This window comes from Colletotrichum lupini, chromosome 6 (assembly GCF_023278565.1).
Source record: "Colletotrichum lupini chromosome 6, complete sequence".
Lineage (NCBI taxonomy): Eukaryota > Fungi > Ascomycota > Sordariomycetes > Glomerellales > Glomerellaceae > Colletotrichum > Colletotrichum lupini.
In genome coordinates, this window is record NC_064679.1 from 4,903,860 (window position 1) to 4,925,618 (window position 21,759).

The 21,759-nt window shown below is 48.0% G+C and overlaps 7 protein-coding genes across 7 annotated transcripts; 3 read left to right on the plus strand and 4 right to left on the minus strand.

Moving 5' to 3' along the window:
• Positions 1-7,245: 7,245 nt before the first annotated feature.
• On the minus strand, positions 7,246-7,772 carry CLUP02_12924 (uncharacterized protein; the record flags this gene model as incomplete). The annotated part of the gene is made up of 2 exons (XM_049291882.1): positions 7,246-7,346; positions 7,544-7,772. The coding sequence occupies 2 exons, from the start codon at positions 7,770-7,772 to the stop codon at positions 7,246-7,248; spliced, it is 330 nt and encodes a 109-aa protein (XP_049149028.1).
• A 53-nt stretch (positions 7,773-7,825) lies between these two features.
• Positions 7,826-8,494, plus strand: CLUP02_12925 (uncharacterized protein; the record flags this gene model as incomplete). Its single annotated transcript, XM_049291883.1, has 4 exons — positions 7,826-7,952; positions 8,020-8,102; positions 8,223-8,363; positions 8,447-8,494. The coding sequence occupies 4 exons, from the start codon at positions 7,826-7,828 to the stop codon at positions 8,492-8,494; spliced, it is 399 nt and encodes a 132-aa protein (XP_049149029.1).
• Positions 8,495-8,827: 333 nt separating this feature from the next.
• On the minus strand, positions 8,828-9,475 carry CLUP02_12926 (uncharacterized protein; the record flags this gene model as incomplete). The annotated part of the gene is made up of 3 exons (XM_049291884.1): positions 8,828-8,951; positions 9,034-9,100; positions 9,169-9,475. 3 exons carry the CDS (start codon positions 9,473-9,475, stop codon positions 8,828-8,830), a joined length of 498 nt encoding a protein of 165 aa, XP_049149030.1.
• Positions 9,476-10,949: 1,474 nt separating this feature from the next.
• Positions 10,950-13,000, minus strand: CLUP02_12927 (uncharacterized protein; the record flags this gene model as incomplete). The annotated part of the gene is made up of 11 exons (XM_049291885.1): positions 10,950-11,006; positions 11,051-11,079; positions 11,145-11,275; positions 11,362-11,604; positions 11,638-11,726; positions 11,837-12,100; positions 12,181-12,226; positions 12,285-12,350; positions 12,589-12,681; positions 12,774-12,808; positions 12,923-13,000. The coding sequence occupies 11 exons, from the start codon at positions 12,998-13,000 to the stop codon at positions 10,950-10,952; spliced, it is 1,131 nt and encodes a 376-aa protein (XP_049149031.1).
• Positions 13,001-13,193: 193 nt separating this feature from the next.
• On the minus strand, positions 13,194-14,610 carry CLUP02_12928 (uncharacterized protein; the record flags this gene model as incomplete). The annotated part of the gene is made up of 7 exons (XM_049291886.1): positions 13,194-13,539; positions 13,603-13,658; positions 13,729-13,885; positions 13,953-14,112; positions 14,183-14,199; positions 14,333-14,481; positions 14,551-14,610. 7 exons carry the CDS (start codon positions 14,608-14,610, stop codon positions 13,194-13,196), a joined length of 945 nt encoding a protein of 314 aa, XP_049149032.1.
• Positions 14,611-18,189: 3,579 nt separating this feature from the next.
• Positions 18,190-19,716, plus strand: CLUP02_12929 (uncharacterized protein; the record flags this gene model as incomplete). The annotated part of the gene is made up of 5 exons (XM_049291887.1): positions 18,190-18,467; positions 18,528-18,537; positions 18,608-19,065; positions 19,115-19,429; positions 19,521-19,716. 5 exons carry the CDS (start codon positions 18,190-18,192, stop codon positions 19,714-19,716), a joined length of 1,257 nt encoding a protein of 418 aa, XP_049149033.1.
• Positions 19,717-19,776: 60 nt separating this feature from the next.
• On the plus strand, positions 19,777-21,189 carry CLUP02_12930 (Gti1/Pac2 family protein; the record flags this gene model as incomplete). The annotated part of the gene is made up of 1 exon (XM_049291888.1): positions 19,777-21,189. One exon carries the CDS (start codon positions 19,777-19,779, stop codon positions 21,187-21,189), a length of 1,413 nt encoding a protein of 470 aa, XP_049149034.1.
• Between the last annotated feature and the right edge of the window lie 570 nt (positions 21,190-21,759).

Sequence of the window (21,759 nt, forward strand, 5' to 3'; positions counted from 1 at the left end):
ATTTTATAATGGATTCGGGATGCGGCCGGCGACAGGACGCCGATGACTCAGCGACCGGTGCACGGATCGCATTACGAAAGAACTTTCTAAGAAGCAGAGCTCTTACGAAGGACTCTGCAAGCTTTAGTCTTACAATACACCCATACCTACATTGTAGCCTCGCTAGTTAAGTGCTCATAGCCTAATCTCTTACATATTTATAGCCTTAGACCGACGTTTTTAATAAAGTAATTAGTAATATATTAGTACTTTATAAGCTATATAACTATAAGATCGAGCTTTTAAATAGTAATAAAGAGAAGCTAACTTATTACCCTTTATATAAGTAGTTAGTACCTAAGCTAGAGGCTATAAGAGCTTATTTATTAAAATACTTATAAAAGGGATTTATTAAGCTAAGTAATACTCTTTTAATATTATTAATACTATTTATAAAAAGGATAATAATAATTTGCGCTTTTACGTTAACTTTTATAAACTTAATAAGGTTATAAAAAAAGACTATTATTTATTATTACTTATTAATAAGACCCTTACGTAGCTAAGTAAAGTAAAGGTATTTACTAAATTAAATATTAAGTAGGCTTTTTATTATATCCGCTTTAACTTAGTTTTTAAAGATTTAATAACGTTTAAAACTTATTACGGGGTATATAAATATAAAATAGTACTTTTTAAGCTTTATAACGGGCCTATTATATATTAATAATATATAAACGAGATATTAATAAAGTACTTAGATAACTTTCATATAATATATATAAATGATATCCTAATCTTTTCTAATAACCCCCTTTAGTATTAAAAATATATTACTAAAATACTAAACTACTTATAAAAAGTAGGTTTATAAGTAGATATTAAAAAGTACGAATTTAGTATTATTTTTATAAAGTACTTAGGCTTCGTAGTTTTAATAAAAAGTATATAACTAAACGAGGAAAAAGTCTTTATAATTAAAAACTAAAAACTACTTATATTACTTAAGGGTATTTAGTCTTTTTTTAAGTTTTATAACTTTTATAAAAGATTTATAAAAAATTACGGCCGCTTAGCTAGGCCCCTTACGAAGCTAATAAATAAGGGAGTTCTTTTTAACTTTAGTACTAATTATAAAACGGCCTTTAAAGTTATAAAATTAGCGCTAACGTTAATATTTATTTTTTATTATTTTAAGCTAAAGCTATTAATATAGCTAAAAACTAATACTTCTAACTTAGTATATATTAAAGCGCTATTATAATAATAAGAAGATAATATGTTATAATACTTAATAACCTTTTATTTAAAAATAATAAGTAGTATAGAGCTTAATTATATTATTTATAATAAAGAGATATTAATAATAATACTATACTTAGAAAAATAGCGCGCGGAGCTTATAAGTTATAAGTATAAGTTCGACGTTATTATAAATTATTAGCTATTATTATTTTTTATAACTAAGCGCCTACTTAACTTATAATAAGCCCGCTAAGCTAGTATATTAGCGGACTTTAATTTTTAAATTTATTATTATTTAAAGAAAGAGAACGTACTAGCTAATACTTTATTATAAAAATAGAGGATATTTATATTTAGTAAGTACTAAAGGAGGCTAATAAGACCTAAGTCCTCTTATTACTAAGACTACTATTCTCTAATATTATAATAAAATTATAAACGTTATTAAGTACCGTAATTAGTTAATTATAGCTTATGATTAGCTCGCTCTTATTAAAAAACGAGCTCTAGGGGTATTTATTAAGAAAAAAATTCTAAAGCTTAATAAAAACCTTATTATAGCGTCCCTTATATTAATATAAATATTAGTAACTAAAGGGTATAAGTACTAATTTATTTAAAATAACGGATTATTAATAATAAATAAGAAGCTCGTAATACCTAAAAAAGAGAACTTTTATATTATAATTATTTATAAGGTTTATAAATAAAAGCTCCTTACTTACTTAGGGCGTAATAAAGTTATAAAAATAATTAAATAATAATATTATTAGCCGGGCTTAATAATAAATACTTATTAATATATATAGAACTATTATACTTATTACTAATTATAAAAGCTATATAATAAGCCCCCGGGGGAGCTAAGGCTACTTCTAGTACTTAACTACCCGTAATAATATACTTTTACTAACTTTATAATTATTTTTATCAATTAAAAAGGATTTAATAATATTTAAATAATAATAAACTATTTAAGTAAGAAAATAATATTTATTTTTTATTATAAAACTATTATAATAAAAGATATAAGCCGAATGTTTTATAAACGGGTATTACTTATTTTCGGCTTATTAAAGACTATTATATTAGACCGAGGCCCTTAATTTATTTTTAACTTTTAGGGGGAGCTTTATAAGATCTACGGGGTTAAGCTATAGTTATTAATAACTAACTACTTTTAAATAAACGGCTAAATAGAAGTACTAAACTAGTATATTTTATAGTAATCAAAACTATTAGTTAATTAATATTAAAATAACTAGAGTAATATACTACTTATAGTTAACTTTACTTATATTACTTAGCTTAGCGAGATTATAAAGCTATTATTATATAAAATAGAATTTAGTTATTAGCTACGGCTCTTTTTTAATTAGTTTAAATAAACTTATTAATTCGGCTTTATAAAAAAGAAGCTAAACCGTACTAATACGTAGTATATAGCCTAAGGGATATATAAGGCCTAGGAGACTACTAGGGATAATATAAAAGTTATTTAAGTATAATATAAGAAGTATATTAACTATTACTAGCGCCTAAATAACTTAAAGCTAAGAGACTAGGTTTTTATTAATACTTTATATTAAAAATCTATTAACGTAAATAAGCTATAGTAGCTATAAGCTAGGTTATAGCTTATTATTAATACTAAATAGGGGGGTATATAAATTATAAAACTATTAATAAATAGCTAGGTATACCTAGTTTTCTACTTAAATAAGCTAAAAAAGGCCGCTAATAACCTACTACCTAAGTAGAACTAAGACCTATTATTACTAATTATTAATAATAATAATAAACTAGAGTACGAAGTCTTAGAAGTTATTAAATTATACTTATATAAGGGAAAATTATAGTACTAAGTAGATTAAAAAGGGTACGATATAGATCCGATTTAATATAACGTAAAGAGCTTTAAATATATACTAATAGCGCTCTAAGCGTTTTATTATTAATATATCATTACTAAGGGCTTATTATAAAACTTAAATATATAAATAAAAGCTATTATAGCTAGCGATTTATTATTATAGAGGGACGATAATAATATAATAATAATAATTATAATTATAAATTTGCTAAAATAAGGGGTAATTTAGAAGTTTATTTTTTAGTATTATAAATAGCGCCCTTTAGTATAGAGGGGGGGGTAATATTATAATAATAAGTACTAAGGCCCTATAGGCCCTATAGCTTAGCCTTAAGTTACGAGGCTAAGCTCTTAGTAATTACGTAACGAGCTAGACTACTAGGCCTAAAAGGCTAGCTTATTAGCTTCTACTTATTATTCTATTTTTTCCCTCTTTATATTAAGTCTTTAGTTAATTAGGTTAATATAGTAGCGTTCTAACCTACCTCGAGTTCTTTTTTATTATATAACAATAGGATAAAAGAGCTAATTACTACTCGAAAGGTTAATAGTAATTTATTAATAATAATTTATAAACGAGGTTAAGGATTGATAACGCTTATTTAGGTAAGTTAACTTTATAAAATATTATTATTTTTAATCGTAATATAAGCTATAAGTATAATAATAAATAATAGTAATTAGTACCCTAGTAAAGGGCTTATATTAAATAATTTAAATTATAAAACTAGCTTTATAAATAGCCTTATTAAGTATTACTTTAGCTTTAAATAAGCTAAAGAAGCGCTAGTTATAAAGTAAATAGTTATACTTTACGTAATTATAATCGTTATAATTAACGGTATATTAATAAACAAAGGGATCGCTAACTTTACGATTATTTTCTTTTTATAGTATATTAACGTTAAGAATAGCTTTAATTAACGGTAGTAGTGACGGCGAGGTTAACGAAGTAGTGGTTATAGGTAGGTAGGTAGGTAAGTAGGTAGGTAAGTAGGTAAGTGGGTGGGTATGGGCAGCTGGGCTCCGTAGTCGGAGGTAGGGCCTGCCGCAGCCACACTTGGTGGCAGAATAGCGGGAGCTGCTGGCAGAATATCCTCGCCCTTCACAATACCTTGACTCGAATGGTCGGGCCCAGGGTCTCCCGGTTACAAGAAGATGGGGAATCAAGCTCAGCCGACCCAAATGAACGAGCCAATGCCACAGGCCATCACAACTCCCATGTCGACTGAAGTAGTCAGCTTCCGAGTGGTCAGCCTTCCCGCTGACTATCCAGCGAGTGTGAACCACCCCAACCTGAAGACGGAGATATCCTAGACCTGGATATAAAGGAAGGGAGACGGATGACGGGCTATCCTGAAAGGGGATCTAGCTTTATCGACGAGCATTCCTCCTGGCTGACTCCTGCTGACTCTGCTGACTCGGTCCCGGGGTGGGCGCGCGTGCCACACCTCTTTCGAGTCTTTCCCTCTCCCCGTGCAGCCTACAGGGCTGATGGACCTGCAAACAAGCCTTTTTACCCTCTTGTGATTCGCCTGGACGGATACCGCGAGCCGTAGGCTGGTTAAAGTAGAGGACACCCTAAAGTCTATCTGGGCTCATCTCCGAGGGATTCTGCGCCATCGCTTCCCAAATGCGCGGGCGCGGGCGCGCGGGTTGAAGGGCTTGCAAGCCTCGCTTGAGAAAGCTAGCTCCCATTCTTTTCTTTTTGTTATTTGATAGCCGCTGTGCCGTGAGCGAGAAAAGTTTACTGCCTTCCAGGTACAGGGGAGGGATGATCCAGACCGGTGGATAAGTTTAACCATGGAAGAGCAGCTACAGGCTCCATCACAGCGCCGGCAACTCTTCCCGTTCAAGAAAAAAAAGACCTGCTATTGAATGATGTCTTGTTTGTGATGGCAGCAGCGAGACGGGTCTCGGAATCTTTCTCCGTGCCTCTGAGCACATTCGAACGATTTCATATTGCCTTGATCCGAGATTGCGTAGAAGGGTGACGAGTACCCGGCTCTTCGGCTCGCTAGTGATTGGTTCGTGGCGCCTGCTTCTGACGATGGTCTCTACGGATAGAGTACGCTAAGTATCAACTCTCTCCAACTTTCTATTCCCCCAATGGTCACGAATTCAAAGGGAGGGGGAACCTAGGGGGTCCGGGGGGAGGCTGTAGACATGATGGTGGGGGAGCCTCAGGAGCCGGAATTCCGTTCGTCCAAATTCAGTTCGTGACCAAAGGGAAGAACTCTTGAGCGAAAAAAAAAAGACTTGAGCTAAGGTAGGTAGGGTGAGGGGTGTAAGCTCTGGGCCAACCTTAATGACGCTGCTGGTATGGGCACACGCGGGCATACAGATTGCCATTTGAGTAATTACCTTAATTACCCAACGGTTAACTTTTGCCGTTCGGTCTGCCGTGTTCCCGTTGTGTAGACGGGAGACTCGGCAATGGTGTGCTGGATTCGGGGAACGGGAAACGGGCGTTTGGTAGTATTGAGCCCCTTCTCTCATTCTGCTACCCATGATGCAACTGTGAGGTGTTTAGCAGTTCGGGCTACGGATACATGTGCGAACCATTCGTACATTACTCTTGTAAATTGAAGTAGTCTGTCCGTATGGTTATTATTCTTGTGGCACGCCTATGAAAGTTCTACTTGTCTGCTTCTGGCAACAAAAGTACCCGATTCGCTTAATCTGAGAAGCAGGGGGGCCAGGCATCGCACACTTCAAACCACAAGTGCATCCTGCCACTGGATTCGCCCACATCACGCAGGCAACAAGAGCAAGTTGGTTAGTTTGATTGGATTTCGCGGTTGGTTTGGATTTGCAGAGCAAGTTATCACAGACTTGCACGCAAGTGTGTCTGCGTGCAGCACACCCACCCAACCACCCGTCTACCTTAGCCTGTTTCGCTACTCATGCATCCTGCCGGCCAAGACGTTCTGCAGAAAGAAAGAAAAAGGCGACATGTAGAGTCACTCATAGACGAGATCGAATGGAAGCATGACCAAAAGGTACCTTGTGCTGGTCTTGTTTCTCGACAGTGGCCAGCTTTCTGGGATCGACGTACAGCGTGGGACATGTCAAAGTAGGAATTTTGGGTAGAGAACGTCTCACGAATCGCATGCCCTTTCGTCAAACAAGCCCAAACGACAGTTACATGTGGGATCCCGTTGTCGTTAGGAACACTCTCGGTACGTCCAAACTCCCTCGAGATCGCAACGCCGTTTTGGGGGAAAGGACAACGGGCCGGTTTGGGACGGTTCGAGGGTTTACGGGTTTACAAGTGCCACCGGCGAAGTCGTCTAATGTTACCGTGTAACCTCCGTTTACCCACTGGCTCCCCCCTCCCTCTTAAACACTGCGACTTGACATGTCTTGGCGCCAGGCTGTGTCGCGTTGTAGAAGTCGTTTTCGCCTCACGAGATAGAAACTCGTTGGGGTCCCAACGAGGGATATCCCAGGCCCGGAACTAACCTCTTCATTTAATGACCTTTTTAAGCTCGGGGACAACAATCAAAGTGAGGGGGAAGAGAGATCTCGGATGGGACGGTCAGGGTTGGAGTTTGTTGGAGTAGGTGAAGGCTGAAGCTCTCTCTCCGGGGGCTGTTTGCGGGGTCCCCCCTTTCTCGGAGAATGCGGACGCCGGGAGGTTCGCCCTGCGATGCAACGCTGCGGCCGGCCTCAGCGCCGATTGCAACGAGATTCTTGGAGATTTGGGGCGGGAACGTAGATTTGAGTGTTGGAATAGTCTGCCCGTTGCTGATCGGTGATAATTGCAGCCCATGTAGACATACTAACTTTGTCCGAGGGAAATTTACTTCACTAGTACACAGATGCTGTGAGAAGGACATTGTCCATCGTTGTTCAAGCTTGCCGCGGCTACGGGGTATGTAGAATGGCACACAATGGTTGTTTGCTTTCGGACATGCGAGACCCGTCAAATGTGCCAAAAACGTTAAAACCAGCCGAGTACGTAATACGAAAGGGGCCAGCCGGCGGGCTGGCACAGTACTATGAGGACAGATTAAGCTTGATGATCCGTGGAGAGAGGGCTAGGTAAAGCCATGGAACGGATGAAAGTCGAGAGATTAGAAGGAGGGGAAGGGAGGGAGGATGGGCTCTTTTTCGGTTTCGGCTGTCAAAATGGTTACTTACGGTTACGCCGTACTACGGCTTTTGTCAGTTTCGCTGGTGTTGGTGTTGCGATGCTGTGCCGTGTTGATGGTTGCCCGCCCGTTACGGTGGTGCAGCTTGTTTGCTGTTGCAGGTGTCAGCCGGGCTCTGTCTCACCAGGCTGCTTGGGACTGAGAATCTGACGAAGGGGGCGGTGAGAATGGGATCTGACGGGTGACAGACGGAGGCACTGGGAGAAGGACTCGGCGGTGTGTAGGTATTGTGAAATGGTGTACAGACACCGCTGAGGCGTTGGTAGCTGTTTGGCACATGTGGGGTTACCTACATACAATTCACGCAGAATGACGGTCTCGTGGGACAGCGTTGGTGGCTTTTCGTGGCTAGCTGTTGATGTTGGGGGTCCACGAATCTGGGCCGATGTTGCGATGTCGTCTGGCTCAGCCGCATTGTCCAGCAAGCCAAGGTATCTTCTCATCACCTTCTGCCCATCGCCGAAGCGGTACCGTCTAACACGAGCGGATGGGGCTACCATCTGCGAGCGGACTTTCATGGCGGTACCGAGCACGGATAGGGACCTCACGAGAGTAAAAGAGCACCGATGCGATGGTTCCAAGGCTGCACGCGCTCGGCGGGCTGCATGCCGTGCGTGATGCGAAAGGGGGCCCGGATCTCACAGACATCAAGAAAGCTGACGACGACAGCATGGCGGAGGCCGGGAGGACGGGGTTTAGTGGATGGTGCCTTTGGATTTGCTGCTTACTTACTTTTTGCATCGGTTCATCCTATACATCTGACAGGATGCCAAAAAGACGCTCGAGTCACGGAAAACCTAGATGGTGAACTTTACGCGGGACGGGAACGTGTAATTGTTATTGGGGGCGTGTGTAGTGAAGGGGCAAGCGGATGTCGTGGTCGCACTGGTTATTTTAACACTCGCTTTCTGGGACACGCTTGGAATTATTACACGGCTGCTGGCTGGCGCCCGGATTGATCTCGAAAGTTCGGATCAATCCAGGCGGCCGGTTTTTCCATCGGGGAGATTTCGAAGTTTAGGTTGCGTGCGCTGATTGACGGCATTTATGCGAGGCACGAGATATCAGATGGCAAAAGACCGAACCAGTTGCCAAACGCAGAATTCAATGTGAGTAAATATCGTAACAGAGAGTTGGTGGTATCGCCCATTCACGTACTCTGTTTCAAACATTGAGATCTTGGCTGAGGCAGCCTACACAGCGTCAATATGTAAACTCAGCCGCGCGGTTATGGGGATAATGAATGGTCCATCAACCTGAGCTCTTAAGAGCCACGATACATATATCACCCAAGCTGGCAGTTGAGCTGAGGCTGAGAAAAGACAGAAAGCGACAAGAGCAAGGGGCACCGGCGATCATTCGCATGAATGGATGTGCTATTTCGGTTGAACATTTTCCCCACAGTGATGCGTTCCTGACATGACATACGTACGCGCGCACATCCTCCACGCCTCGGGGATTACCGTACTATTGGCCGCCGTTTTCTGATATTGCGACCTTCCGGCAGGGCCTATTTTATTAGGGTTTTTAAGATTTGGCACTGACAGGTCGACCTTAAAACACACAGCCCTTTTCATTCCTCAGCCACCGCTGTTCCGGTGGGGACCAAGAGGGAGAGAGTCAGAGATCGTCTCGGCGGCCGCGGCGAAATAGCGACGGACGGGATGGTGGGGGATCCTGCTTGGCATTTCCCTCTCCTTTGTGTTATTGTCATGGGGATTTGCGGGACGGGTCAGTCTTTTCGTTCAAGGCAGTGATGGACATGGTGATGATGTCGACGGTGGGCCGAACCCGAGGAGGGCGTGGAAGCAGTGGTTTCGATGGGGGTAAACTGGCAACTGGCACACTGGGGAGCCAAGAGGTTGGTTGTTTGGGGAGTGAGGAATGAGTCGAGAAGAGCTCGATTATCCTTACTTGAGTCGTTTCCATTACAACTGATGATACCTTCTCCCTTGCCATTTGATTTTTCGGGTTGATTACAGTAGCGAGGCAGCTTAGGTGCCCTAGTATTGTGTTTAGAAAGGGTGTGTGAGCTGGCTGTTCGATCCCGGGTATCTGGTTTGCGCATCCCCCAGGTGTGTTTGCAGCGTCTCAAAGAGGAAGAGGAAAAAGCGAGGGAACCGGAACCGAGAGACTGGGTAGTCACGGACGGTGTTTGCCTACTGCGATTATCCGTATTGTCCTCCAGGGCAAAAGGGGGATCTTGATAGGCGGCCGACATAGACGGGTTCATACAATTTGACTGAGTGCTTGCTTTTCCACGGCAAAGGGAGAGGAAAGCCGCATGATGGATGGATCTTCTGCATCCTCGAGACAAACGAACTCTTACCATCTCTCGCCGGAATGCTCGAATTGGGTCAACGGACTCACCATCGTACCGCGGCGATGGAGAAATAAGTTGATCATGTTTCAACCTTTTGGCACGCCTCATTTCAGCTGACTATTCATGTGGCCTTGCTCAGCTCAGCTCAGCTCACACATCACCCCTACCAGGCTGCAGCGCAGCTCGCCCGCCCCAGCATACAGCACGGGGCGGCGGCGGTGTGTGCTGTCTTCCTTCGATCATCCTGCACTGCGGGCTGTGGCACAATATGTACTATGTAGGCGCGGGTTCCATCTCCAGTTGGATCTCGTTCGGATGCAGCGAGATAGGCCCCCCCCGTATGATCCTGTCATCCTCCTGCTGATCTGGGCAGGTCGCTGGACTCTGGAGATGCCTGGTCTACCATCTTACCTAGGAGTCTGGGACGGACGGCACCGGCTTTCTCACTTGCGCGCATCGACTTTCCGTATGTGTGCTAGTTTCCGCTCGAGTTTATTCGTAATAAGGTCGTATTATACGGGTATGCAGAGGATACGTTTTTCTCTCCTTACTGTGAACAAGGGGAGTGGGGTGTAGGAAGCGGTCGATTATTATTCAAAAGTGAACTACCTGGATCAAGCCTGGGCGCCGAGAATTTGATAAGTTCCCATTGTGTCATGGTTTGGCTGGTCGGCGCATTCAACGAAAGGGCAAGGTGACTTTGAACTTTGGTGAAAAAGAGAGGAAGGAGGAGGGGTAAGTGAGGCATAGGCTAGCTATGCGTCTAGAGATACCGGTTGCGAACCTCTGAATCAACGATCCCATGAGCTAGTGGAGATCGGGAAAAGACAAAGAAACGACGACGGCACGATTCTCGAGCGGGTTTGTGTCCAAAAGCTTGGTATCGCTAGCCCACGGGATGCGGGAGGGCGAGGCTGGCACGGGAATAAAGTAGAGTAAGCAAACATGAGTCGGGGGGACAGATTGTCATGTGAGGTTTGTGTGAGAAAGGGCTGAGGCAGTGGGGAGGATCTCGAAGCCGATTCAGGAACCCTGGCGGGCAGCCAAAGTCTTGATATGGCGATGCCCGAGCAAGATGAGCCTGCGACTCGTGAGAGCATAAGGGAGACGCTCAAGAGGGTCAGAAATGGAATTGCTCTGCACCGTCATTTTCGGTGTGGCCTATCAGTATCTATCAATTCACTAGACAGCGAAAGAATCACGAGAGAAATAGCGATGGTCCGATAGACAATTCTGTCATAAAACAAAGTGATGGTTCCTCGCTGAAATAAGCGTTCGCCTGTACGGATACGAGTGGTTTTTCTGTTCCCAGAAGGCCCTTTTTACAAAGCTTTTCTGCCCAGCACCCCAGCCCGGGCCCTGCTTCGGTCTGTCAGTGGTTCTCGACCATACCAAGAATGGAGTACTTGACGAGCGAGAAAGGGAAGGACTACGTAGAAGAATGTTGGCTTCATTCTTGAGTCCTTGACTAACCTCCGATTTGCTTGGCAATGTGCGGCCGCCTGTACGAGGAGGGAAGTTGGAGGGGATTTTAGGTAAACTTTTTTCTTTTCGTTCTTTGCAGAACCTTTCGTGATCCGCTTCGCTAAAGCACGGTTTGCATAGTGTAGTCTTCCGACCTGAGCCCGGCGTGCCTGTCTGCCTGGAACACTAAGGTAGCCCGCGACCTTGTTTTTGCCTAGAAGGATGAGGGAGTTCCTGCACGGCCAACGTCGGCTTGGTAAATATGGGTTGACTATTGGTCATGGCCCCTTGGTAAACGAGTTACGAGCGGGATACGGCACGGAGAGGGGGCGGCGCCGCGGCAGGGCAGGGGTTTGCGGTGCGGCTGCGAAGAGAGGCCTGGGTTTGCGGTTAGATCAGCTTTTTTAGTCTTCTTCTTATTGCTTGTGGCTAAGATTATGGTTAATTCCCCGTCCAGTGAGGATTGACAGGATTTGCGATAGAGAATGAGAGGCCGACCGACAAAGAAACATGTGAGCTTGATAGTCTTCCCTGCGTATCCGTACTCCGTAGTCTTTGTAGAGCTGTGAACATGGGGGGTGTTTGCTTTGGTTTACGCATCGGGGTGGTTTGATTGGATACGGGCGTTTGAATTGGCGTGTGATGTGTGCCCGGGGTGGGCGTCATACTGAAGAAAGACTGAAGTCTGGATTGGATTGGAGTTTCTTAAATTTCGTCTACCCGTATGCAGGCCTGTGGGATAGACAAGGTTTTCCCTTAGTTTTTTTTGGTCAGATCTTCTAGACTTTCTATGACCTCTTTAGGTGATGCATCTCCGTTTAGGGTTATGCTTTTAGGCTTGGCTAATGACAGAAGTGAGCGTAAGCAATACGCCGGTGCATCATGAAATGTGAAGTGCCCGTCTGGTCCATTTGAGGGTTTTATACAATTGCCGGTTTCTTGGCTTGAGCGCCAATGGTCTCTGCCGCTCAGAATGTTTTTCTCTCTCTTGGATTCGAATGAGTTAAATGTCTTGGACGGAGTGGCTGAGCACATTGAATGTCTCTCCAGAAAGGTCCGCTCGTGGACACGCCAAGCAAAAACAATCACCAAGAGCCAAGAGAAACTCAAAAAAAGAAGGCAAATTTTCTCAATGGCACATGAGAGTGAGCAGCAAGCAGATCATGGATCGACATGGAACAGTTTCTTCGTGCATTGTGTCTTATACTGCCCATCCATCCCGGTCCTTAGCAGTATCCTGCACTGTTTACTGGCCTCGGGGTCTTGGGACGTCCACATAGCCTTCTTGGTATGTGTCATTTCGCCAAGACTGGCCGATGGGCGCCAAATGGCAGATTTAGGGTTTCGTTCATTCTTTGGCTACGCGGTCAGGAAGGGGGCGTGTCAAAGCCTGTCTACTTGCAGTGCACCGTATTTGGCGGACGGTTTGATTTGGATTTTTATTTTCCATTTCCTTTTTAGTTTTCCTTAGTTTAATTTGGACTTGACATCTGGCTTGCTAGTGGCTACCAACCATAGACTAGGCTGGCGGACAGAACGGAACGGACTTAACCTTGTTCGCAGTCATAGAGTCTCTGCTATGTGTCTTCTTTTGACGATTTTTCTGCTCAGTCTTGCCGCTGGCTGGATACTCTATTTGTCTTCGTCGGGTGTTTTACCAGAGTGAATAAGAATTACCAATGCTTGTTAGGTCAGATGGAAGGGGGGCAGAATTCAGTGGGAGCCGACTTACGCCCACCCCTTCCAAGCTCGCCCCGTCACAGTGCTCTATAGAACCTTGTGTTGAGTTCGCTATCGCGGAATGAGACGTTGGTGCATCCTTTTCCCGAGGCGGGAGTACGGGGCAAGCAAGGGGGGAAAAGGTTAGTGATTTTAGCCTACAGATTCGGTGGTCTGCACGTAGTCAGCGCGGCCAGACAATACCTCTTGTTGGTAGTGATTCCCAGACCCTGATCCCATTTTGGCTTTTTTAGTCAGACGTACTTTTGCTTATACGAGGCTAAGTTCGTGTACGGAGTATGTGCTCAGTCTGTAGAGTTCTGGCCTGGCTTGCTTTTTTGGACAATCGACCGGCCGTCCGCGGGATAATCTTTATGGTGCAGAACGGGGGCCTAAACGAAAGATTTAGGTACAGATAGATGGATTGGCACGATTAGATGTTCCTTCTTCTGGAACGGGATTCCTTGTTCGTGTGGCCCGGGAAAGGTGGAAGATGCGGCACGTTTTTTTCTTGCTCATTTTTGTAATAAACAACGAACACACACGACTCGTTTCGACATGCTGTCCGTTGCGGCGGCGGTCGTGTCGTATTGGTATTGGGGACACGGAATAACGGAATTGGAGGCAACACTTTATCGGCGATCGAGTCTCCACCTGGTGCGGATGGATATTTAGTGGTTATTTTCCCGTGGTTCCGTTTCGTTGCTTCCGTGTTCCGCTGGCTGACTGCTGGCACGGGTAGAAAGTAACGTTTTGGACGGATGTGACGGTACTCAGTCCTGCAGTTTTTGAGTGAGCATCGAGGGATTATGGGGCTTCGTTTGCAGCAAAGAAAAGCAGACGGGAGCCAAAGAGAGTGCACAGAGAAGAGGATGGGGCGGGTGGTGGGACCCTCGATCTCGGATACAGTGGTGGTGACGTTTTGCCGGCGGGAAGCACGGAACAAATAATGCAGATTTCTTATCCACACTTTCCATTTCTCGAGGAAATACAACAGTAATCCACCCACGCGGACCACCGCTCTGAAAGGTCAGCGCAGCGATACTTGGTACGCAGTATACCTTCTCTAGTGGGGCCGGCGGTGGCTGCGGGCTTGTCTTGTCTTGGCAGCCTTGGAAAAGGGCGCTGTTCGAAAGGAGGGTGTGGAGTTATTGCAGGTACTGTTAGGCTGTGACCTGCACCCAAAAGTGACTTTATCTTGTGTGTGCTGAGTGGATGTGATGGATAATGGGCCCTGCTGAGGAGGAATGCCATTATGGTGGAGAATTGAGCCTCGGCGGCGCATCGTAATCGTTCCTTTTCTTGCGTTTCTGCGTCTGCCCATTGCTCAGCCTTGGCCTTGATGCTCTGTTCTATTTGATGTTGCAACATTGTCGTGTTTTTACCCTTTTCGTATCAGTTTTCCTCTTGCTGATGGTCAACTATCTGTGTACGTACTTCTGAGTGATGTCTGTCTGCACCCCCATTGGGGCGGCCTATCCCCACGCCCCTGACTCGGCCGGACATTCCCACCCACAGAACAAGGGATGACGGTGAGTGGTTCAGTCTGTGTATGTACGTATCTTTTCGGACACATTGGCCTCCACTTCGAAAAAGCTTGGTGCAGCGACTGTTGAAATAAGCTTGAATTCTTTTCGAGAAGGGAGGGAAGGAAGGTCGGCGGTACGTACCCACGATACCTTCTCGTCAGCCTGCACCTTCCACCCTGAGTCTGCAACCCACTTTCCACACACCAATTGGTGCCTGCGCCTGCCTTCCATACCTGTGTCTGCCGTGCCTGCCAAATGCACCCACATGTCGTGAGAGCTCCTTCCTGTCCACAACGACAGAGACCTTCCTCCTCCTTCCATCTTGATTAAGCAAGTACCTTAGGTAGGTAGCGCCATTAGAAAAAAAGAAGGTAAAGGAACACAATGGTCAAAAAGAGGAAAAGGGAAAGAATAGTGCCGTGCCGTCCCTTCCACCTCTTCCAGCAAGGTTTCTCCCACAAATCTCCAGTCTCCCCCGTCCCATCCCGGCCGACCTGAACCTTGACCGGCATGCAATTCCACGACACAGACATTGGATTCCATCTTGCAGACTCTAGTCTCCAGTCTCCCAATCGTCCCCATCGTCCCCATCGCATCGCTCTCGATCCCGTCCCAAGTTATGGTACACCGGCAATCGTCGCGGGCATTTGCGTGTTCCTCACCGTGGACACGACGCTTCGAGACTTTCCGAAGCAGTCTCGACTCTCTGCTCCTGAACAGCAACACACGGATAGAAAGGCAGTTTTGACGACCGTCACCTCTCACACAGAGAGATACCGAAGAAAGAATCATGGGTGGACGGCCGATCTGACTGCGAAATCAAATCGCCCATGCAACGGCCGTCACATCCATCTTTGACGGATGCAACGCCCACACCCTCCCGCTCGCCGTCACATCCATCTTATCGCCTTCATTTACTTCTTTTGCCGACGCATGTGTTTGGTCCAGCTTTAAATTATTATTCGCGGCCTTGTCATCCTTCATTGTCGTCTTCATCCGCCGTCCAGCAAACAACCCCGGGTTTTCCCCATCCTCACCAGTGTTGTGATCAGACTACCCACCTACGGATACCTACCTCGCTGCATACCGATTTCGCCATCTTGCAGAAACCAGCGATAAGCCGTCCGGAGAGGTCTGGCTTATTTCACCGCGAAATCGGCCTCCCCATCACAGACGGAGCACTCCGTTACGTCTTAAAAGGTCAGCTGCCGGGAGAAACATTCTCACGTCAAGGAGCCTGAGAGACTCGCACGGGGGAGCGCCACCATTGTGGAGGGAATCCGAGCTCCGAGCTGGAGTGAAAACCAGCTCGACCTGCTGCCTTTTCGGCACCGACAGCACTCACTTGCGGTGGTGGTTGGGGGCTGAGGCACAGCAAACGCGCCATCTGGATCAGTCGGCACGCCAGACCCAGACCCTGACGACAATCATTCCGCCCGAGCCAACTCCAAAATTAAGAGAGAGCCTATCGATTTGAGCTTATTCCCGGTTAGGAGCCCCGATTGTGCGCCTTCTCCTCACCACAGCATCAACCATCAACCTGACTCTGAGAGTCTCGCTCCATCAGTCGCCTCTGCCGGATACCCGCACAAGTACAGAGCATCCGGCTCCGCGGCTACGGCTGCTACGGCTGCGGCCACCGACCGACCAGAGATAGCTGAAGCTTGCATCAATTTGAGAAGCTTAGCCTGACGAACCATTCATTCTGCTCTCCAGAGAGTACTCCATACGCCCCTTTCTCTATCGACCGAGGCATCGAGGCTTCAACTCGAAGGGGTATCACCCACCGAGGGAAGGGAGGAGACTTGCCTACAGTTAATTAACATCCTCCAGAGACATACGTACGCTGCCGGCCGACTCGTCGTCATCATCAGCCTCACCAACCTACGCCGCGTTCCTGTTCAGCACAGTCTCCATTATCCCCAGCGCCTAGATCCCAAAAAAAGAACAGACCGTCCGGCTGGTACGTGAGAGGGCCATCGATACTTTCCAAAGTAAGTTAAGCCATCACGCTACACCATGCTTTATTCCCTTATTTCCCCTATCGGATGGAGCAAAAATGCGTACGGAGAAAGACTGCGTGGTAGTTCATCCTCACCATTGCCTTGGGCCCCTCATTCTTTACTCCCGTTTGTACGCATAGGTATCCTCCTCCGAGCACCTCCCGCTTCCCGAAGACGTACGCAGCTCTCTCCCCATCGTGTGGCTCTCCCCTGAACCCGTCGCCACGCTTGTTTGACGGCTCTTTAGCTCTGGGCCAGAACAAGCTCTTTTTCGGGAGACCTGGCGGCGTGGGAAAAAGTTGGGGCTTGAGACCTTGAGACTCGCTGGGACACTGGACAGATGTTCCCTCTTTACCCACTCTCCCACATCCCGATCCCGAAGCCCTCGCGAGTCTTGACACAGCACGCCTGGCATGGCCGTGTAGTAAGGTAGGTACTGCGTGTCCGTAGAGTGGTAGACTTCCGCGGCCTCGTCGCCTTTGATGGGGAAACCGCCTGCATAATCTTGAGTCTCTGACGGCGTACCCAAGTCTCTCCTTGACCTTAAATTTTCCGCCCCGTCAATCGTTGTCCATCCATCTCAGCCCACATATCCGTACGGGAGACTACCATTATCATCCTGTGCCCCCTCCAATCACTTCAAACTGCGCCCAACTGGCGTCGTCATCCATCATCCTTACCCCCCGTTGCTCGCAAACCCAAGGGTGCTCTGTACATAGTATCCGTCGTAGCGTACTGTACCAAGCACATTGCTTAAGTTGATTATCGGTGGGGTTCTCGGGATTTCCTAACTCTATGTACTTGTGCCTAGACAAGTATTCCCGTCGTTCGGACTCTTGCTCATTGCCGTCACGCTCCAGCCAACACAGCAGAACCCACACACGCCATCTCGTCCCAAAGCTTGTCACCACCTACCGCAACATCCAACGGCTTGTCCGCGTAAACCGTCGTCAAGAGCCCATCCCGGACACTGCCCCCCCATCCCAAAGGACGGCAAGCAATCCAAAAGTAGCGCTGTGCAACTCAACCTTTTCTGTCCTATGTCCCCGATCCGCCGGGGCCTTGACTTGCGGCGGTACCCCTGGTCACCGTTTGACTCTGTGTGGTCCCCTCCCAGGCTCCCACCCCAAGGTCCCAGGAGGACGCCCGGCCGACAGACTCGCCCTTTCGGCACTGGATCAAGCATAAAGAAGTCAACGCAATCGGCAGCTCCTGGGCCGCCGCAGCCAATCTCGACTCTCGCCTTGTCGTTCATCTCCCGCGGGTCTCAATCTTATAACAAGTGTCAAGATTCCCCATACGCCTCAGTTGCTGACTTTGGACGACGATCCGACACACGACTGTTGACTCTAACGAACCCACCTACCCGCGTGCCCACATTCGCGTTGCTGATACCGATACAAATCAACTCATCCAGCGAGAAAAGAAGTATCCGTACAAGTCTGTCATTTTCACCGGCAGGCAACCTTGGCATCCCCGTCACAAAACATTACTCTGTACGGATACACTACACACAGAAAGAGAGGTACGTACGCACTTCATTGTTTCGATACTCACTACCCATCCTTCTGCCCCGTCGTATACGCCCCGTTCGTCTCCATCTCGGCCCCTCTCCATGTTTTTGTCGTAGTCAAGCTTCGGTGTCGATCAGGTGCATTGTCTACTTGGTTGGAATGGGCGCCTGCTGCATCTGCGTCACCCTTCTGCTCCCCTCGAGTGTCTAGTGTCACCCTCACGTCTATCCTGATGTAGGAAGTTTGGGGGCCGCGGTATTGCAGGGGCTGCTAGACGGCACATCACTCTCATGCACCGGCGCTATCAAGAAGTTGCAGTGCAACCATTGAGCACAGGTCGTCCAAACAGGGCATCTGTCAAGAGGTGATCACACACTTGTCTGATGAAGCTTCCTGGTGCTCAACGATCACTGCTCATCACCTATTGCTACTACTGGCCGCCGCCGGCCGAACACTATTCAACTCGTTCACGCGTATTTTCCTCATCTGCCCATCACCCTCCGAATAGCTTGATCGCCGTCCCAAGTCTGCACGCAATATTCAGCCCATCTATCTACCTCTCTCATCATTCATGCACATCGCCTCTTTTCCCACAGTTGGCTTCCAAGTACGACTCGGCCATCGGTCATCTCGGCCTCTCTACTGAGCCCGCTCAGGGATAGTCCAAGAGGCAATTTTAGTCGAGAAAGCCAGTACCCCCCGTCCCCGTCATCTTCTTCAGTGGATCGGCTGTGACGGCGCTGAGAGAGAGAGAGAGAGAGTGTGTGTGTGTGTGTGTGTGCGCGCACAGGGTGATTCCAGAAGGAATTTTGGGTCACTCGGGTCGCCTCCACTTTGGTTCGAAGCGTATCCGTAGTCTTCCCAAGTCCCAAAGTCACTTTTCAACCCATGCCCGGTCTTGTCTTCTTGTCGACACCCCCCTCTTCATCGTCGTCGTCGTCTTCTTCCTCTTCCACCCCCTCCGTCTCCCACACGCCCTCCTTTTGCATTCGTACCCCTGCCCCCCTTGGCTTGCCCTGGCCCCCCTCCCTTACCATGACTCCCCTGTCGCCAAAAGCTTGGCCTTCGCCGGGGGGTGCGACTGCTAGTGTGGGCTTGCGCGTGTTGTATCAGGATATATATGGTACAGGTGCTGCTCCAGCCCAGTCAGACGCCTTTGAACTCCATACCTGGCACGTCTCGCAAGCCTGCCAAAAGCAGCTCTCACCAACTCCAACATCCCGCTCACCTTCACCATCTCCACCCTTTCGAAGCTTGACGTGCGACTCAATGCGCCTCAACCTATCTCTCTGTCGAGTTGTGAATAAGCTTCTGTCATCACCCATCACCGCCTGCGAAACACCTTCATCCTATCGTCGAGGAGCTCATCGTCGCCCTCACCTGCCTAGAACCTGAAGAGCTAACCCACTTTGCTCTGCGTCATCTAGCCTACGCAATTCGTTTCTCTTTTCTCGAAGCGTTTGTCAGCGGTATCAGCACCCGCTGCTCACCACCTACGCGTCCGCTTCTCACAGAACAAAAGCTCTTTCATAGAGAAAGCTTGGACCTTCAGCCTTTTCCGACGAGACGTCTCACCCTGATTTGCCTTGAACAATCTCTTGGCGTGACAGACGGACACCACCAGTCTGGTCACACGGGGTTTTAACCATAGCTATCGGCTTAACCCAACAAACTCTCTTCTCTCTCGACCGCGGATTGCCCGTCTTTGCCATAGGGCAACTCGGGCCAAGGATCTTTTTCTGTCGAGGGCAACTTGTGCCGATTTCTACTCAATCTATCCCTACCCCCCAAACGAACTCAGTGGGGCCGCAGTGGAGGACCACCGGAGAGTTACTTTCGGACCAGCCTTCCCTTCTTCTCACCTTGATATAAAGGTTCTTCCCATCCTACCTATCAAGACCTCTTGGTAGCTTCACACTTTTACTTTACCTTCACCACTCAACCTTCATCACACTTTATCCATCATCACCATGGAGACATATCACGGCTTTGTGCGGACACCCGCAGACGCTATCAAGCTCTTCGAGGCTTGCAGACTCGGCCTCTTGCCTCGCGTCCAACGCAGACTATCAGAGAAGGAACGCCAATCCATCCGATCCGGCTCAGTATTTGTTTGGGATGAGCGGGAAGCTGGCATGAGGAGGTGGACCGATGGAAAGTCATGGAGCGCCAGCCGAGTCTCTGGCAGCTTCCTTACCTACCGCGAGATGGAGGGCAAGCGTGGCAGCGGCTTCGGCGGCGGCAGACGGGGTGCCGGCAAGACTCCCGACTCTGGCCGCGGCAGCGATGAGGACCAGGAGGACGGCGAGCCCGAGGGCTACAGATACAAGGCGGACGGCCTCATGAAGCAGTCTTTCAGCATCACCACCTCCACTGGCCAGCACCTTCACCTCATCTCCTACTACTCGAGACCGCACCCTGGATCACCAGAGCTCCAGCAACCAAGCACCGATGCCCAGCTCAGGCACATCACTCCCATGAAGGGAATGTACCCCGAGTCCAGCCTCCACGACAGCAACCCTACTCCCGCTCTCACAAGAGGACCTATGCTGCAGCAAACTCCCTACATGACACAGCAGCACCCTCAACAGCCCATGCCGCCGCAAGCCTACCCTCCTCAGTACGCACAGCAGCCGGGCTACTCATGGCCTCCTTCGCCGGTCGCCACGCCTCCTTACAGCCACTACACAACATCTCCCTACCCGCCGCAACAGCAGCCGCAACATCAACTGCCGCCTCCTCAAGTCTCACACTCGCCCGCGCAACAACCGCACTACGCACACGCACCTCCCCACCACCACCTGTCCCCTTACGACCGGGCACCTCTCCCGCCGCCAACGGCTCAGAAGCCTCTGGCCCCCTATGCTCCTCAACACCAGTCTCCTCGCCTGGCGCAGATTCAACAACCGCAGCACCAGTCGCCTCGGTTGGCTTCCATTCAACAGTCGCGTGCTTCTGAGTCCCCTCGCATCTCCCACCTTCAAGCTCAAGCGGCACAGGCTGTGATGATCGACCCTAGACTCGGCCCTCGCAACCCCAACACTCTGCCGGGAATCAACGCCGTCTCCAGCGCTCCTTCTACCAGCCACCCGATCACACATACTCCTCCCAACAGGACGTTGTCTGTCTCGCCTCCTAGAAGCTCGCACTCCGATAGCAACAGCGCGGCGCCCCTTCCCAACAAGGCCAGCCTGTCTGCTCTCTTGCTGCACCCTACTCCGTCCAACTCTGAGCCCAGCAGTGCCAACGGTGTAAACAGCGCCAACAGCTCCCCGCGAACAGGGGGCGCCCTCGGCGGTCTTCCCCCGCCGGTCGACCGCCCTGCCAACATGAGCCACGACGTCAAGGCGCTTCAGGCTCTGGACCGCAAGTTCTGCATCTAAAGTGTGCCAGACCGGGAACAAGACGAGAAGGAACGTCCATGAAGACGTAATCAGGTTTGCATTGCCATGTTAGCCTGGGAATTTCGTTTTGTCTTTTTTTTTTGTGTCTTTACTTCAGCATCGCCACGGCGTTTGGGAATCACTTTCAGGACCAAGCCACTTTGGGCGGTCTCAACAAATCGGGAAACGTGAGATCACGATATCGGATCACGGGGGTTTTTTGGGTTTGCATCACGGTAAAAACGGGGTTGGCCAGGGCATCACCACCAGAGAGGTTTTGCATTGAAACAGTCGTTACTTTTCTTTTATACAGTACATAGCATTACGAGATTGCCTCATCCGCGCCATCGGTACATCACCGGGCGAAATAGACTGGCACATTTTTACCAACATCTCAACTTCCGTGTATCCCCTTTCCCACCCGTGGCTACGAGTCAATTCTTGATGAAGGATGTGTTACGTTGCAGACTGGTTTCGAACATGTGGCTCTATACAGTGATGCACACAGATGGATGCATCTTACGACGGTAAGGTGGTGGACTTTCGAGTCTGAGGCTAAGCGGATGGAGT